The 16,040-nt window shown below is 34.6% G+C and overlaps 1 protein-coding gene across 4 annotated transcripts; it reads right to left on the minus strand.

Annotated features, from left to right (window-relative positions):
- Positions 1 to 1,652: 1,652 nt before the first annotated feature.
- On the minus strand, positions 1,653 to 15,662 carry LOC131173791 (uncharacterized). 4 transcript variants are annotated; one of them, XM_058136135.1, is made up of 4 exons: positions 15,121 to 15,656; positions 14,033 to 14,127; positions 13,244 to 13,420; positions 1,653 to 2,140 (listed from the first exon to the last, which is right to left on the minus strand). In XM_058136135.1, exons 2-4 carry the CDS (start codon positions 14,033 to 14,035, stop codon positions 1,931 to 1,933), a joined length of 390 nt encoding a protein of 129 aa, XP_057992118.1. In that variant the 5' UTR covers positions 14,036 to 14,127; positions 15,121 to 15,656; the 3' UTR covers positions 1,653 to 1,930. The 4 variants fall into 4 exon arrangements, with proteins under 4 accessions (XP_057992118.1, XP_057992115.1, XP_057992114.1 ...); XM_058136132.1 differs by having other exon boundaries at positions 13,970 to 14,127; positions 15,121 to 15,652; XM_058136131.1 differs by lacking the exon at positions 14,033 to 14,127 and having other exon boundaries at positions 15,121 to 15,662.
- Positions 15,663 to 16,040: the final 378 nt, after the last annotated feature.

The raw sequence follows: 16,040 nt of genomic DNA on the forward strand, positions 1-16,040 counted from the left end.
TTTAGTTCTAAGGCTCCAAAACATAGTTTTACTGTCCAAAAGGACCAAGAATTGTTTGTTTGATCTACGTATAGAGTTTTAGAGCTTCGAATAACTTCTTAGGTTTTGATGTTTATAGGATAGGACTTGAGAGATTCGGGAAGCTAAGGATCCAATGCCAGCTACCTTTCAAGTAAGGTTTCTAATAGGCTATAAGAGGTGAACAACGCTAACCTTAATGGATGTAAATTATTTAAATTAAACTGAGATGCTTATTTATATGCAATGCTTGTAAGGTTTTTCCCGGTTGGCTTGTTAAGCCTATACTAATATATTCATCTTAAAAGATAGATTATCAAGAGATCCTTTTAACTAACTTATCTTTAAAGAGTTTTAGTCAAGTGTCACACGATCCCAAGGGTGATCTTATGTTGGGCCTGTAATACTAAGCAGTTTGTCTTTAATTACAAGTGTGCCACTATAAGAATGTCTCTCTTTTTAAGTTACACAATTTTATTTTTTAAAATTAATTTTATTTCAAAGCAAATTAAATTGCAATTTTAGTTTTAGTTTAACTAAGACTTAAATTAAAAGTGATAAATTCTATGAATTAATTCTTAGAATTAATAAAATGCAATTGTGCAAATTTAATTGCATTAAATTACTTAGTCCAATACCATGATAGCAGCACCAGTAGTGCACTAACAGAGCTTTGATTAAATATGCCATTGTCCAGAGTCACCTCACCGGTCTGTTGTATTTTGGTAGGGCCCATGTATAGACTAGTATTTTGGTTCATTATGTTTAGTCATGATGTAATTACTAGTTTATGATGTATTTCATTTTGGACTTGTAATTAAACTTTGAGATTAAAATGAAAACTTGTAATTTATTATCTATGAATTTCTATATGAATGCAATAGATAATACTTCATTTTGAGATCTCATAAATAATTGTAAATGATATGATACATGAGAATATGATATGGAAATGTGTAAAATGAATATGGACATGTTAACAGGTGATTAGTGGAATCCGCCAGATGCTAAGAATCCGCCAGATGCTAATAAAATAAGGGAGGCTCTGTCCGGGTCTCCACAGAAATAAGATATATAAAAAAAAAAAATTTCTACACATAGAATACATGTTTTAAATGACATCAAAAGTTTACAATAGATATGATAAAACAAGATAGGGTGCTTCGGCACCGAATGTGGCACTTCTTGCTCGGCTATACGGTAGACGGGTAAGGGGCGTCACATTTAGTGGTATCAAGCATGCTTGGTCATAGCAGCTTGGGCTATTTTACAACTGCTCATTTTCAAGGCAAAGATGGTAATAGGAAAATGTGTTCTGAAGATTGTCCTGATGGTCCCATTTGGTTTTATGCGGAAGATAGGATCTGTTGCTTGAATAAGCTGCATATTGTTGTGGAGCTTTTCGTAATTTACAGTCACTCTATAGGAACAAGCTTTGGTAGCTCAGTTCAGAAAAGCTGCCTTGGAATCTAGACAATAGTTAGTGTTGTCTCTGTATCAGCTAGAACGTAGAGTGCATCTGATGAGACTCCTACATTAGATAGATGTACAGGAGACTACAAATTCAAAGGATCCTCATCGAGAGATACGTGCAAAGCATACCCATGTCTAAAGCAAGGAGTGCATAAGAAAGATTGATACTGAAATTCAATTTGCTTAGATTCAGATTCATTTTGCTTAGTATGACCATCAAGTATTACACAAGCTCAGAACGTCAGGCATATACTTTCATTGCTAAGTGTAACTATTAAATTTACTTACTATAAAGGGGTGGGGGAGGATATTTTTCTATAAATCATCTGGAAATACACATCTAATGTTTGATAATCCAGGGTGTAAAATGAAAGAACACATGAACTTACATATGGAATTTATGTAAACCTGCATTCCAATCGGAAACTGATACCAGGCTTTAGATCCCAGATGCACTACATTCTTCAAGTAGTTTAAGCAAGTTATGTTCAGGAGCACTGATGGATGGTAGAATCAATCTATTGGACTGAATTGGCCGCGTCTTTGTCCCTGCAGTTTCAGATTCAAGCGCCCCATCTTCTTTCATAACAGGCAAGTCAGCCCTCCTCCTCACAGTTGCCGATACTCTCTCTTTCCATAGTCTTCCATCCTGACATTTGAGAAAGATGATATCAAAATCTATAGAACACAGCAGCAGTCAGCTAAAAGAATCAAGCGTGTGCAACAAAAAACTGGATATCTTTTATATATCAACAAATTTCTATTCTGTAGTACCCTATGACACAAAACTGAATGTAGAATCCACTCCCATCAGTTCTCAACGGTCATATTCTCCTTGATCATTTAATTTCTCAATTGCTGCCAGTTCTCACTTAAGGCATGCCTGGCTCATTTCATGAGAGTACTGTAAGGCAAGAGCTTTCTGCTGTACACACAAGAAATCACCCTAAACAGAACATAAGGAAGGCAACATTTCCTTTCATAGCAAGTCATTCAGCTATTACAATGGACCGTAAAATGCACATTTAATTCGTCTTTCCTTAACTGTATTGATTATACACCGACGAGCTAGTTCTAGAAAATTACTCATCTAGGAGCCAAAGATAATAAAGAATATTGAATAGCTAGAGTAGATGTTTCCAGCAGTGTGCTTCAAAGAATATTAAAGAAAAATGCACATATCATTATACCCTCAATAATTTCTACATGAAAAAGTAGTTTTTAATAAATTAAAGCATTGTTAAAGAATTTCTCATTTTTTTTTTAGATAGCTGGTAGCTTCTCCATATAACAGCTCATAAGTAGCTTAAAACTACTAGCTCAGAGGAAGCTCATGAGCAAGGATTATTTCAATAAGAATAATTTTTCATACATGAGCACAAGTCATGTAATCTTCTAAGTATTTTGTTGGACGTGTTGAAATCCAGTTCTTTACTAGACCCTTTATTTCTCTTGCTGGATACTTGCTCCTCTTTGTTATTCCTGTTGCCTCCCTGCTCTTCTTGAATCCTCAGCAATATCTTCCTACAAAATCCATTCCCTGGTTCCATTACAAAAAGCATAGTATGTCCTTACTCCTTACTATGTTACATCCTAAACTGAAATCTCTTTATGGTAGACTTTCCTCACCCAACCTTCCTACCAGGAGTACCACAACTCTCAAAGTTATAATTCTTTTATCCTAGCCCTTCATCACATGACATCCTTCATCACATGACATCCTGCATCAGTCATATAATGTTATGAGCTCCAATCAGTTACCCAAGGACCAGGGAAATTCAGTTTAAGCTGGATCCCTACCTTGGGCAGATTTACAGGCACTATTCACATGGGAAAAAAGAAGCTGGATTAGATGTGGCTGTTTAAGTTCAAAATTTAAACTTCAGTTGCTGCAAACAAACTTGAGTGATTTAGCTTCAGAGAATCTTGATTTTTCTGTTATATTTTTGTATTTAAAAGCTAGTTGAAATTAATGAAACGGCAGCTAAGTTCATTTCAGGATTAAGTCTCCTAAATACTCAAGAGAAAGGTTCTCTCTAGCAAGCCCTTTTAGTTCTTCCACAAAAGTTTACCCTTGGACACCAATAAACCTGGTCCTTGCAGATTTCTCACTAACAAAGGCCAGAACACTAATAAACCTCAACCCAGTAGCTCCTCACTTGCAGATTTCTCTGTTAATTGCCCTTGGACACAATACCATCAGATTCAGATGTATCCCCAGGATATTGGAAAGACTGCCTTCTGCATTCATTATGAGCATTTTGAATTCCTTGTCATGCAGTTTGGATTAACAAATGCCCCCTCCATCTACCAAGCACTCATGAACAAGGTATTCCAACCATGCCTTAAGAAATTTGTTCTTGTATTTTTTGACAATATTTTGATTTAGTCGTTCTTGGACAGAGCATCTCCAGCACATGTGCTTGGTTTTCCTTGCGCTTCAAGTGCAGCGCTTTACTTAAAACAATCAAAGCTCAACTTTGGACAGCAGCAACTATACTACTTGGCCCATGTTATATCTTCCACAGGAGTTGCAGATGATAACACAAAGATTTAGGCTATTATGGAGTGGCCATTATCAAGTGTTGTAAGAGAGCTATGTGGATTCCTTAGGCTCGCTACTGCAAGTTCATCAAAGATTGTGGAACAATTGCAGGGCCATTGACCTCACCATCAATTCACAACTAGCAAACATTTCCATTCCAATGAAAAAATATTATGTTTCAATGCAGTATTGACAATTTTGCCCACATTCATGCAATGTTGTGGAAGGGTGGCATAATGGTGATGGTTGTAAATTGTCAGTACAACAAAGGCAATAGCAGTTTCATGCTGCTAAAGATAGTAGGATTGAATTTACATGAAAGTGGCATTAGTGGTGCAGATATTGGAATGAATTATACTGGAACATCAGCACTTTTTCCAGTAGCCATATTCAAATATAAGAACAACCTACGCTAAAATTACAAAAGCCAACAGTGACCAGTGGCAGTTGCTGGTGGCCAGTAACAGCCAAGAGTGACTAGTGGTAGTCAGTAGACATACATGTGTCTGTTTGTGTGATTTCCTAGTAGGTTTGTTCCTTTTCAGTAAATTTCTGAAATCTAGATTTGAAAATGGCTTAATTTTCCTAAGCACCTGTTACACATATAGGACAAAGAAGATAAATAGTAATAAGCAATAGAAGAGTCGAGTAGTTTAGAATAACAGAATTAGTTAGTAGCAGTTGCACTATTATTGTGTAAAAGGAGAATCCTCATCTGTATTCATTCATGCTATTCCAAGAATCAATAAACAAGAATACTCTTCTCTTATCTCTAATATTCTCTTTTCTTCTCATCCAATCTATTTTTCTTCTCATCTACTCTATCTTCTTTTTATCATCTACTTCTATCTCTTTTCTCATCCAATACGTTCTTCATTAGTTATCTTGAGTTTCGAAAGCGTTCAGGGCTGACATGTAACAAGTGGTATCGGAGCTTGGTTTTGAGGTGGGATTGCTTCCAAACTTCCTTACTGAAGTCGCAATTATGAGCAGATGAATGGGAGTCTCCTCAATTCCAGGTTTTTCCCTCTCTTGTTCCTCTAATTCTTCTTACTTCCCCTGAAATTTCTTCCCTTCTTTCCCTTTATTTTCTTCTTCTTCTCCGCAGATCTTATTTCTTCTTCTTCTTTCTTTCTTTCTTGAAATTCTTGAATCAAATTTCTTTCTTCTTCTATTTTTCTTCTTCAATTTTTCACTTCCTGCATTTCAAGAAACCTATTTCTTGAAATTCTTGAAACTTTTGTTCTTCCTCCATTTTTTTTCCCTAATTTCTTCTTTCTCGAGAACCATACTTTTCCAAATTTCAGAAATATTTGTAATTAAAAAAAAAATTCCTTCCCCCAAGTTCCTATTTTGATTTCCAAGAATTAGATCTCTACTCTTCCTTGATTTTCTTGTTTTCCTGAAGTTCTTGTTCCTCTCTCAATTTTCTTGGAAACAAGACACAATTAGAGTATCAGACCATGGGAACACAATCTTAGGAAGAAAAGATTTTTATGGGTATAAGTAAAATTCTTGATAGAAGATTAAGGAGTCAGGAAGAAGAATTGGTGCAAAAATTGGCGAAAAAAAAAAAACAAATTGTTTCAACAGAAATTAGAGAAGTTGAAGGAATCAATTCATAAGGTAGAGGAGCAGATAACTAACGCAGATCAGCTGCTTGGAACTCCTGAAAAGCCAAGTATGGAACAAGATGACTTAGGAGAAAATTTCAATAAGAATGACCAGGAATCTGAGGTGAAGAAAGAACTCCATCTTGACCAGGAGAGGAACAAGAAATTGATTTCTAGTACAATTTCAATCAATCCAATTCCTACAGCTGTATTTGGAATTCATAGGGACATAAACATCAAGCTCCTTAATGAAAGTGTTGCAATCTTAGATAATGGTATTGTTTTGCTAAATACACAACTTCTAAGGAATATGATATGGTCATCAGAGTTTTGCACAATCAACATCCTATCCAAGTAAGATATGTTGACGGGGAGCACCTCGGTGCAGTTGAGTACAATTTGTTGGTGGGATACTGAACAATCAAGCTACTGAAATGGAAGTTGAGGAATCTTTTTCATCATTTGGCCATGTTCAAGATGTCTATCTCATGCCTTATGAAGTAAAGATTGGTAGAAGTGTCTTACAATTGAGAAATTGCAATCATTTACTGCTCAAAGAGACTGAGTTTGCAATTAGAAGAAGGCAGAGGAAGAAGATGTGTTTCTTCAGATATTGCAATTATCTACTGCTAAAAGAGAATGAGTTTGAAATGAGAAGGCAGAGAAAGAAAATCAGGGCCTTGCTGAAGCTATTTGTTTGCCCAATGACTCTCCAAGAAGCTGGTTCCAGTGTTATACTGCTGCAAACGATGTTCACCAACAAAGTTCCAGCTGAGGTGCCATTTGGGAAGTCAGAACCTTCATTCCTAAAGGCTGAGTTCTAGATTTTCAACAAGAAGGTTCTCAACAACATAGTTTTCCTGAATTCACTATTGAATCTATATGGAATAAGGAATTACTACCAATCAAAACAGTTAGCTGTTTAATATCAACAATCTGTTCACCAGATCACACTTTTATACAAACTAATAATAAATTGTATTGTTCTCCACAATCAATTGTACTTGTACCTTTGGAGTTGTCAAACTAGAATCAGGCTTTATCTCTTCAAGATCGGCTAATTCGATATATTTGGGGTAAATTTCACTATCCCTCAACTTAGGGTGTTGTAACAATACCATTTTTGAACATCAATTTGTATCACAAAACTCATTAAACATTAATTCAATTAATAATAAAGTCCTTTTGACCATATTTAGATTTTCTTTCTTTGCATATAATACGTTTTTCTCATAAATTAATTTTTCTCTTCACTCCTTTCTCTCTACTCCACACAACCCCCATCCCCCACACACCCCTCCCCCACCTCTCTCTTTCTCTTTGCTCTCTCTCTAACACAACCCAATCCAAATTTCTAAGCTTCCCCATAATCAATTCACAACAACAAACCATCTAAAATCTGTTTCTCCAAGTAAAATTATGATGTTGAGCCATGGAGAACTCACATCTCTCACTTCCTTAGAAATCAACAACTACTTTAATTTTGTATCTTTTCCAATAGGAGGATTATACGCCCCAAATATGACAAATCTTCAGTTTTTCAAATCCTCAGATTTGAAAACATATGCAATTGCTCCTTCCTTCACTTATGCATTCAAGAATAGATCATTGTCAAAAGCAAGAGTCATTTCCAGAATGTGGTCTGCCCTCCTAATAAGAATTGCTAGAAATCATAAGTTGCAAAAAACCTGAGCTAATTATTGGCAGTAATTGGCAGTAATGAGGAAACGCTATTATTAGTGTCCTTTCTTACCTATCTCAGAATTGGTGATCTTTCAAAGCAAGTCTGGACTTTATAGGTCTTAAATACCTTAGAGATATGAAAAACTCTTACTGCCAAATCTCCAGTCCATGCTAAATGGAATGCAATTCCTTCTTCTTTCCCTTGTAAATTTGAGTATAACTAATCAAAGGATTTTGGAGGGTAATTATCACTCGAGATCACTCAATTTTATGAGCCATTTCATAAAAGTCACTCAACCATAATTTCTTTCCTAAAACTCATTTAACTTCAATTTGAGTATTATTAAAGTCACTGTGACCAGATATTGCAAGTTTCTAGGTTAATTGGTCAAATTTTCACTCACAGTCACTCAACTTTAATATTTTTTATTTTTCAGTACTGTCACTCAACTTCAATTTTTTTTCTTAAAACTCAAAGCTCCATCAATTTCAATTTGAGTAAGTCTCCGTTAGCTATAATTGGAGGTTTACAAGTTACCACAAATAAAATATTTCTCTCTCCTCACATCTCTCCTAATTTCACATTTTCTAATCACAATAACAACATCATGTAATACCTTAAAAATTTTAGAAATAGGATAAATTACATTGACAGTACCTTAACTTAGAGGTATATAACAGTACAGCACCTAAACTTTAATTTGTATAACAAAACTTTCTGTTCTTTAATTTAAGTAACATAAAATCCCAGTAACGTTCAACAGTTAGTTTCTAGGTTTTTTTCTTTTCTTTTTTGGCTAACATGGCACTTATCAGATTGAAAATTATATTTTCTATTTATTAATTTAACACATGTCAAGAAAAAAACTTAATTTTGTTCTCTATCTACCCACAATCCCAATGATTCAAATTACACATATTGACATTTCAACAAGCCAAAACCTATTTACCTTAAATTATCAATCTCTTAAAACATAATTTTTAAATTTAAAAACGCTACGTCAACATAAATAATCTAGAAACCAGCTACTGAATATCACAAAGGGGTTTATATTACTTAAATTAAAAGGTAATAAAATTTTGTGTTACCAATTGAAGTTTAAGTACCTTACTGTTACATACCCCTAAGTTGAGGTATTGTCTATATAATTTATCCTTAACAAATATATAATTTATTAATTTGATTATTTTAATATTTTTTAATACATTTTGAGATTTATTTTAAAAGTTTTAAATTTAAATTTATATTATTGAATTTAAGTGTATTTGGGGTAATACTGTTTATTTATAATTTAAATGAATAAATTGAAATAATTAGCGATAGTTTGTAGAAAATATAATTATTTCAATTTATTCCTTCAAATTAAAATGGTAATAGCGTGAATATAGACTACAGAGCAATAGAAAAGAATGTGAATTATACTAGAAAGATTAAATTTTTAGAAATAAAGGAAACACTTAAGAGAATGAAAGTGGGTAAAGCCTGTGGACCCGATGGAATACCAATTGAAGTGTGGAAGTGTTTGGGAGATATGAGAGTAACATAGTTAACTAAATTGTTTAATAAGATTCTAAATTCAAAGAAAATGCCTGATGAATGGAGAAGTATTTTAGTACATATTTTTAAAAATAAGGGAAACATGCAGAGTTGCTCAAACTATAGGGGAATTAAACTCATAAGTCATACTATGAAGTTGTGGGAGAGAGTTGTGAAACATCGACTACGTCATGATACTTCTATCTCTCCCAATCAATTTGACTTCATGCCTGGTCATTCAACTATGGAGGCGATCTTTCTCATCAGAAGCTTGATGAAGAAATATAGAGATGCGAGAAAAGATTTACACATGGTTTTTATCGATTTGGAAAAGGCTTATGATAGTGTTCCAAGAGATGTCTTATGGAGAGTGTTAGAACAAAATGAGGTATCTATTAGGTACATACAAGTGTTGAAAGACATGTATGAAGGAGCAATTACTATTATGCGCACAGTGGGAGGGGACACAAGAGATTTTCCTATCTCAGTTGGATTACACCAAGGTTCAGCTGTAAGCCCTTACCTTTTTACATTAGTTTTAGATGAATTAACGAAACATATACAAGAGAGTATTCCTCGGTGCATGACGTTTGCGGATGATATAGTTCTGATAGATGAGATACAAGAAGGAGTTAATAGAAAGCTAGAGCTTTGGAGAAGTACTCTAGAGTCAAAAGGCTTTAAGTAAGTTAAGTAGAAAGAAGACAGAATACATGCATTGCAAGTTCAGTGAAGGCCAAACTGGTGATAGGGAATGAGTTAATTTGGATGGAGTGATACTGTCCCAAAGTAATTACTTTAAATATCTCAACTCAGTTCTTCAAGTAGATGGGAGATGTGAGGAGGATGTTAATCATAGGATTAAAGCCGGATGGTTGAAGTGGAGAAGTGCCACGAGAGTTTTATGTGATCGCAAGATTCCCAATAAGTTAAAAGGAAAATTTTACCGTACAGCCAAACAACCGGCCATGTTATATAGTAAGGTGTATTGGGCACTGAATGAGTCGTATTTGTCTAAGATAAGAGTTGCGGAGATGAGAATGCTAAGGTGGATGAGTGGCCATACTAGACTAGATAAAGTCCATAATGAGAGTATTAGAGAAAAGGTAGGAGTGGTACCAATTGAAGATAAGTTGAGAGAAGGGAGATTGAGGTAGTTTGGTCATGTGAAACATAGACATACGGAGGCTCCAATTAGACAAGTAGAGCACATTAGGGTAAAGGATAGAAAGAAAAGTAGGGGTAGACCTAAACCAGACTTGGAAGACAGTAGTACAACATGACCTAAAAGCATTATACATTTCTGAGGATTTAACCCAAAATCGTTTAGAATGGAGAAAGAGAATCCATACACCCGACCCTAAATTTTTGGGATAAAGGCTTAGTTGAGTTGAGTTGAGTTGAGTTGAGCTGAGTTGAGTTGAGCTTATTCCTTCAAATTACAAATAAATGGTATGAACCAGTATAAATATTATATTTTTCTACCTTTCGTCATAGTATTGTGAGAAATTTAGAAAACACATTGAAATTAGGAATTAAGAGTTCTCAGTGATTGTATCTTACTTTTTTTTTTTCATCATAGTAGAACCTTTTTCTCTCGTCTTGCCTGTGGATATAGACGTTACAGTCAAACTACATAAATATTATGTTCATTCTTTTTCTTCTCTTTATGCTGTGTGATTATGCGATTGTGTGTATACTTTAAATTTGCATACCTTTTTACATTAGTTTTAAATGAATTAACAAAACATATACAAGAGAGTATCCCTCGGTGCATGACGTTTGCGGATGATATAGTTCTGATAGATGAAACACAAGAACGAGTTAATAGAAAGCTAGAGCTTTGGAGAAGTACTCTAGAGTCAAAAGGCTTTAAGTTAAGTAGAAAGAAGACAGAATACATGCATTGCAAGTTCAGTGAAGGCCGAACTAGTGATAAGGAAGGAGTTAATTTGGATGGAGTTAATTTAGATGGAGTGATACTGTCCCAAAGTAATTACTTTAAATATTTCAGCTCAGTTCTTCAAGTAGATGGGGGATGTGAGGAGGATGTTAGTCATAGGATTAAAGCCGGATGGTTGAAGTGGAGAAGTGCTACGAGAGTTTTATGTGATCGCAAGATTCCCAATAAGTTGAAAGGAAAATTTTACCGTACAGCCATACAACCGGCCATGTTATATAGTAGGGAGTATTGGGCACTGAATGAGTCGTATTTGTCTAAGATAAGAGTTGCGGAGATGAGAATGCTAAGGTGGATGTGTGGCCATACTAGACTAGATAAAGTCCGTAATGAGAGTATTAGAGAAAAGGCAGGAGTGGTACCAATTGAGGATAAGTTGAGAGAAGGGAGATTGAGATAGTTTAGTCATGTGAAACATAGACATACGGAGGCTCCAGTTAGACAAGTAGAGCACATTAGGGTAAAGGATAGAAAGAAAAGTAGGGGTAGACCTAAACTGAATTAAAGGACAGTAGTACAACATGACCTAGAAGCATTATACATTTCCGAGGATTTAACCCAAAATCGTTTAGAGTGGAGAAAGAAAATCCATATACCCAACCCCAAATTTTTGGAATAAAGGCTTAGTTTAGTTGAGTTGAGTTGAGTTTATTCCTTCAAATTACAAATAAATGGTATGAACCAGTATAAATATTATATTTTTCTACCTTTCGTCATAGTATTGTGAGAAATTTAGAAAACACATTGGAATTAGGAATTAAGAGTTCTCAGTAATTGTATCTTACTTTTTTTTTTCATCATAGTAGAATCTTTTTCTCTCGTCTTGCCTATGGATATAGACGTTACAGTCAAACTACATAAATATTATGTTCATTCTTTTTCTTCCCTTTATGCGGTGTGATATGCGATTGTGTGTATACTTTAAATTTGCATACCTGTTTTAACATTACTAAAACTTTTAAAATTGGATAGAAAGGAAAATTCAAGAAAAGCTCAAGATAAACGAGATCATTAGGCATAAAAAATTATAAATAAAGAGTAGTTACCCATAAGAAATGCATATAGAAAAGAAATTTAGGGTTTGGAGGGGGTGTGAACAATACCACATGTATTATAGTTGCAAAAGAAAGAGCATTCAAAACCAAATCAAAATACTCAATCCCACTATCAAAAACCTTACAAGCAAAATTTTGGAAAATTCTAAAACAACAATAACTAGTAAACAAATTTTTTCTAAATAAAAAAAAAATCCTACAAAATAATGAATTTTGTAAATGGGGAATTACATAAGACTCTAGATAGGAAAACTTTGTAGATAACCTAATGTTATATAATTAAGAATTAAATCAAAATAATTCCTGAACTTTTTTCTGCAGCATATCAGTAGACCAAACGCATGTTCATAGGATGTATGCAAGTTGAATACCAAGTGTTGAAAAAGAAATAACAACTAAAACCTAAAAATGTGAACTTCTGAAAACTTAGAAAAATAACCAGATAACTGAAATGAAGTAAAGAGAAGACCAAATCTTCATCCATTGTTGAATGCTCTATCCCCTCAAATACACAACTTTTCCTTTGCATTCCACATGACATGAAAGCACTGCCTGATGTAGCTTTAGGAAGGCAGTGAAAAAGGAAGTATAGAAGGCAAGAAGAGGGTGGGAGAAAGAAGGAAGGACACCCTTCCTTCATTGTTTGGATAACAAAGAAAATGAAGATTGGTACCTAACAGAAATTTTTTCTGAAAAGGCTAAAAGAGCCGCTCAAGCATGTTTTTATTTGTTGGTAGAAAGAGCAAACTAAAATTGCACCCATTTTCTACTCTTTCCCATCCTAAGCTCTCCAATTTCATAGAATTGAAAATTCTAAGATCCACTGAAAAAGGGAGCTTGTTCTTTTCCTTTCCTTCCAACCAAATAAACGACTGAACCTTTCACCTCATCTATTTTCTTTTCCCTTTTCTTGTCCACTCATTCTTCTACCAAACCACACAAAATGTTAGGCAATACATCTCTAAATCAGAAGTGTTAGTAAAAAATTACCTTATATCATAAACTTAAAACTCACCAAAAAATTAGTGTGCTCAAGAAGAAAAATATACTAGTCAATGTTGCCACAGAATATGATGACTTGAATCACTTGACATTATTTGTAAGTCTTTGACAATCATGTAATCAAATTATGCACACAGGAAAAACTAATTGAATTTGGTACAATAAATGCAATATGAACTAACCAGACATCTGTGAAAGAGAGGGAAAACAGGGGAGGGAGGAGTGGGAGGAGATGATCAATATCTTTCAACCCATTGGAATAGATTAGAACAACAACAAAAGGAAACATCAATTTGGTACCAAGAATACAAAATTCATAAACAATATACGAAAAGAAAAATCAGTAATCAAGCTTACGTTAAGAATTGAAGGTTCAGGTTGTGGGCAAAGAATTGGTTGATCGCTGTCGAGAGGCTCAATTGGGTGCTCAACTGGCTTAAACTCTACTGCTACTTCAATCCCATGAGGAGCAGAAGCAGCGGCAGCGGCTGCCCTGGTAAGGTCTGCATTTGGGGGCAATACTTCCCTCTCATCCTGCGACATGTAAGCCATTCATTAACCAAACAAATTTACAAATTAACAATTAGCGTCCTAGAACAGATACAAACATCAAATCCATTGAAAAAATGGCCGCAAACTAAGAAATTGGAGAGCGGACCTAATATAAAAAAGGAAGGAAGAAAGAAAGAAAGAAACAGAATGTGATAACAGCAGCAGAATACCAATGGTCCAAGATCAGGATAATCCTCCACTGGACATAATAAAAATGTTTCAGCATAAATCAAATAAATTTAAGAACAACCAATTACAATTGTAAAGGTCAAACCTACAGAAAATCACCAAATCAAATCCAGCTTGAAGAAATATAGTGCAGGAGACGAAGTCAACCCATGCAAGAAATTTTTCTTCCCACTATAATTCACTACTATTCAAGAAAAAGATTACAGAGATTCTAACAGTAACAATCACCAATCAAATTTAAAAATAGAACAAAATAGGAAAAAAAGAAAGAAGAAACAGCAAAACCATAACGATATTGTTCAATTCCTTGAAATAGTAGAAACAGACACAAAGGTTTCTTACAATAGCACTCTGGGTTCGTCTATGGCCAACTCTACGAACAGAAAATCTTGAGAAAATACCCACCATTCTTTTAGAAGCAAAAGGGTATTCCGATATCAATTTTGCTGCACAATAACAGATCACAGTCTCTTTATCTCTCCCTCTTTCTCTCTCAAAAACTGTACGTATACACAGAAACAGAAAATTATTAAAACAGATGTTTGATAATGATGAACTAATCTCTCTCTCTCTCTCTCTTTCTCAATAGAAAAACATAGAAAAAGAAGATGATAAGGCGGTTTAGGCTTGCTTGGCGCAATGAGTTTTGTCTGGCGTGTGGAATCTGAGTGTTTTTCCGTAGCAAAATAAAATGTATAGTTTTGTGCCGAGAATAGATAGATTAAAAAAGATTTTGTGTGAGAGAATCCATTTGGAAGAAACAAATCCAATGCTACAGATAGATAAAGACTGCCTTTGGAGAAGATACTGTTGCTGTCACTGTCGTTGGACCCACACACCCACGCCTACCGCCCTAGTGGCGGGACTGACATCACGCTCCTAAACAGAGTAAACGTCCCACTTAAAAAAATTTCTAAACCATCGTACGAATGGAGAATTTTTTTTTATAAAAATGAAAAAATATTTAGGAAAAACTACTTTTTCATAATTAATACCTATCTCTTTAATTTTAAAACTCAACAGTATCATTCCTGAATTTTGAAACTGTCAAAAATGAAGTCCTTTCACTTAAAAGTGTCCTTAGTGAATTATGAAATGATCATATTACCCTTAATTAAATTAAAAATTTCCTAAGAAAAACCTACCACCTCTCTGTACACCTCTCGTTATTCAAAAAATGTTCATTCTGTAATGATGCTTCTCTTAGGCATTTCATCAAACAAGAGAAAGGCATTGCGCAAATCAACATGCATTTCTCATTTGCTTGTTGAACAATCATAAATTCTCATTCTTATCACCTCTCTCTTACAACAATAACAATATAACCCCTCTACTTCTTGCCCTTTTCGATTTTTCTCTCTATTTCAGTCTCCCCTCTCTTTTTCTCTTCCATTGATGCCTCTATTCCCCCCTATTGATTTCTTTGATTCTTTCTTTATTCACTTTTCCCACCCCTTGCTCCTTTCAAGTCCCCTCTTGATCTCTCCTCTCACCTGTAATGCTGTTAAGTTATCTGTAAGACCCTTTGCTGCCTCGACACCATCACACAGAGCAGAGCACCTCCCCATGCCAATTGCCACCATCGTCTATCACTTGCAAGTTGCAATCCCTCACTGCCTTGCCACCATCGCATCTCCCTTCCTCCCTCCCTCCCTCAAAGAAATTGCATGTCACCCTCTCTCCACTCAAATGCCTCCATAAAAGCTTGGTACGGAAGGGAGGTGAGCTGGGTTTGGTCTCATGTAAGTTTTTTGGTCGGTGAGAGGAGCAAGAGGTTCTTTGCGAGAGGTGAGTGAAGGGGGGTGGGAGCCGAGATTAAGGAATGAGGTAAGGAGCTGATTGCTGTGGGTTTGGTAGGGAGAAAGACAGTAGAGTTGATGGGCTAATGTCAAAGGAGAAGAAAAATGGGTTTGCGAGGAGGCTTTCTTCAACTGGATACGAGGAGAGCTCAGAAAGTTTCTTAGCAAAGTGAAGAAGTGAGGGACAGAGGGAGGATTAAGAACGGAACTTGGAGGGTATTTAGATCTTTTTCTATTTAATTAATGGAGAATGGACGAAAATATGAACGAATGGACTTTGAATCGTTCAAAACCGAGGAATGAAACTGTTGAGTTTCAAAAATAGAAAAAAATATATATTAATTATAATATATCTCAGTAATTAAAAAATAATTTTTTAAATATTTAATAAAAAATTATAAATGAATCTACAAATAAAACTAATCATTCATATAAAAAAATATACAGATAATTTAAAAAATTATTTATAAATCATATAGATTAATTAATGACAAGCTCTGCACTTAACTCTTTGAGTCTCTATGATCTTTTTTATAAATTTTATCAGATAATTTTTAAATTAAAATTTTTTATTAAATAAAAAATATATAATTTATAGGGTAATCTTCTAGAAA

This window comes from Hevea brasiliensis, chromosome 15, assembly GCF_030052815.1.
Source record: "Hevea brasiliensis isolate MT/VB/25A 57/8 chromosome 15, ASM3005281v1, whole genome shotgun sequence".
In the NCBI taxonomy this organism is placed as follows: domain Eukaryota; kingdom Viridiplantae; phylum Streptophyta; class Magnoliopsida; order Malpighiales; family Euphorbiaceae; genus Hevea; species Hevea brasiliensis.

Excerpts from the sequence above, each read along its gene's own strand:
- LOC131173791 (XM_058136131.1), bottom strand. The coding sequence starts at position 15,210 with ATGGTGGCAATTGGCATGGGGAGGTGCTCTGCTCTGTGTGATGGTGTC. Across the intron at positions 13,421-15,120 it reads ATAACTTAACAGCATTACAG|GATGAGAGGGAAGTATTGCC; the intron begins GTGAGAGGAGAG and ends TACATGTCGCAG. Across the intron at positions 2,141-13,243 it reads CTGAACCTTCAATTCTTAAC|GATGGAAGACTATGGAAAGA; the intron begins GTAAGCTTGATT and ends CTCAAATGTCAG.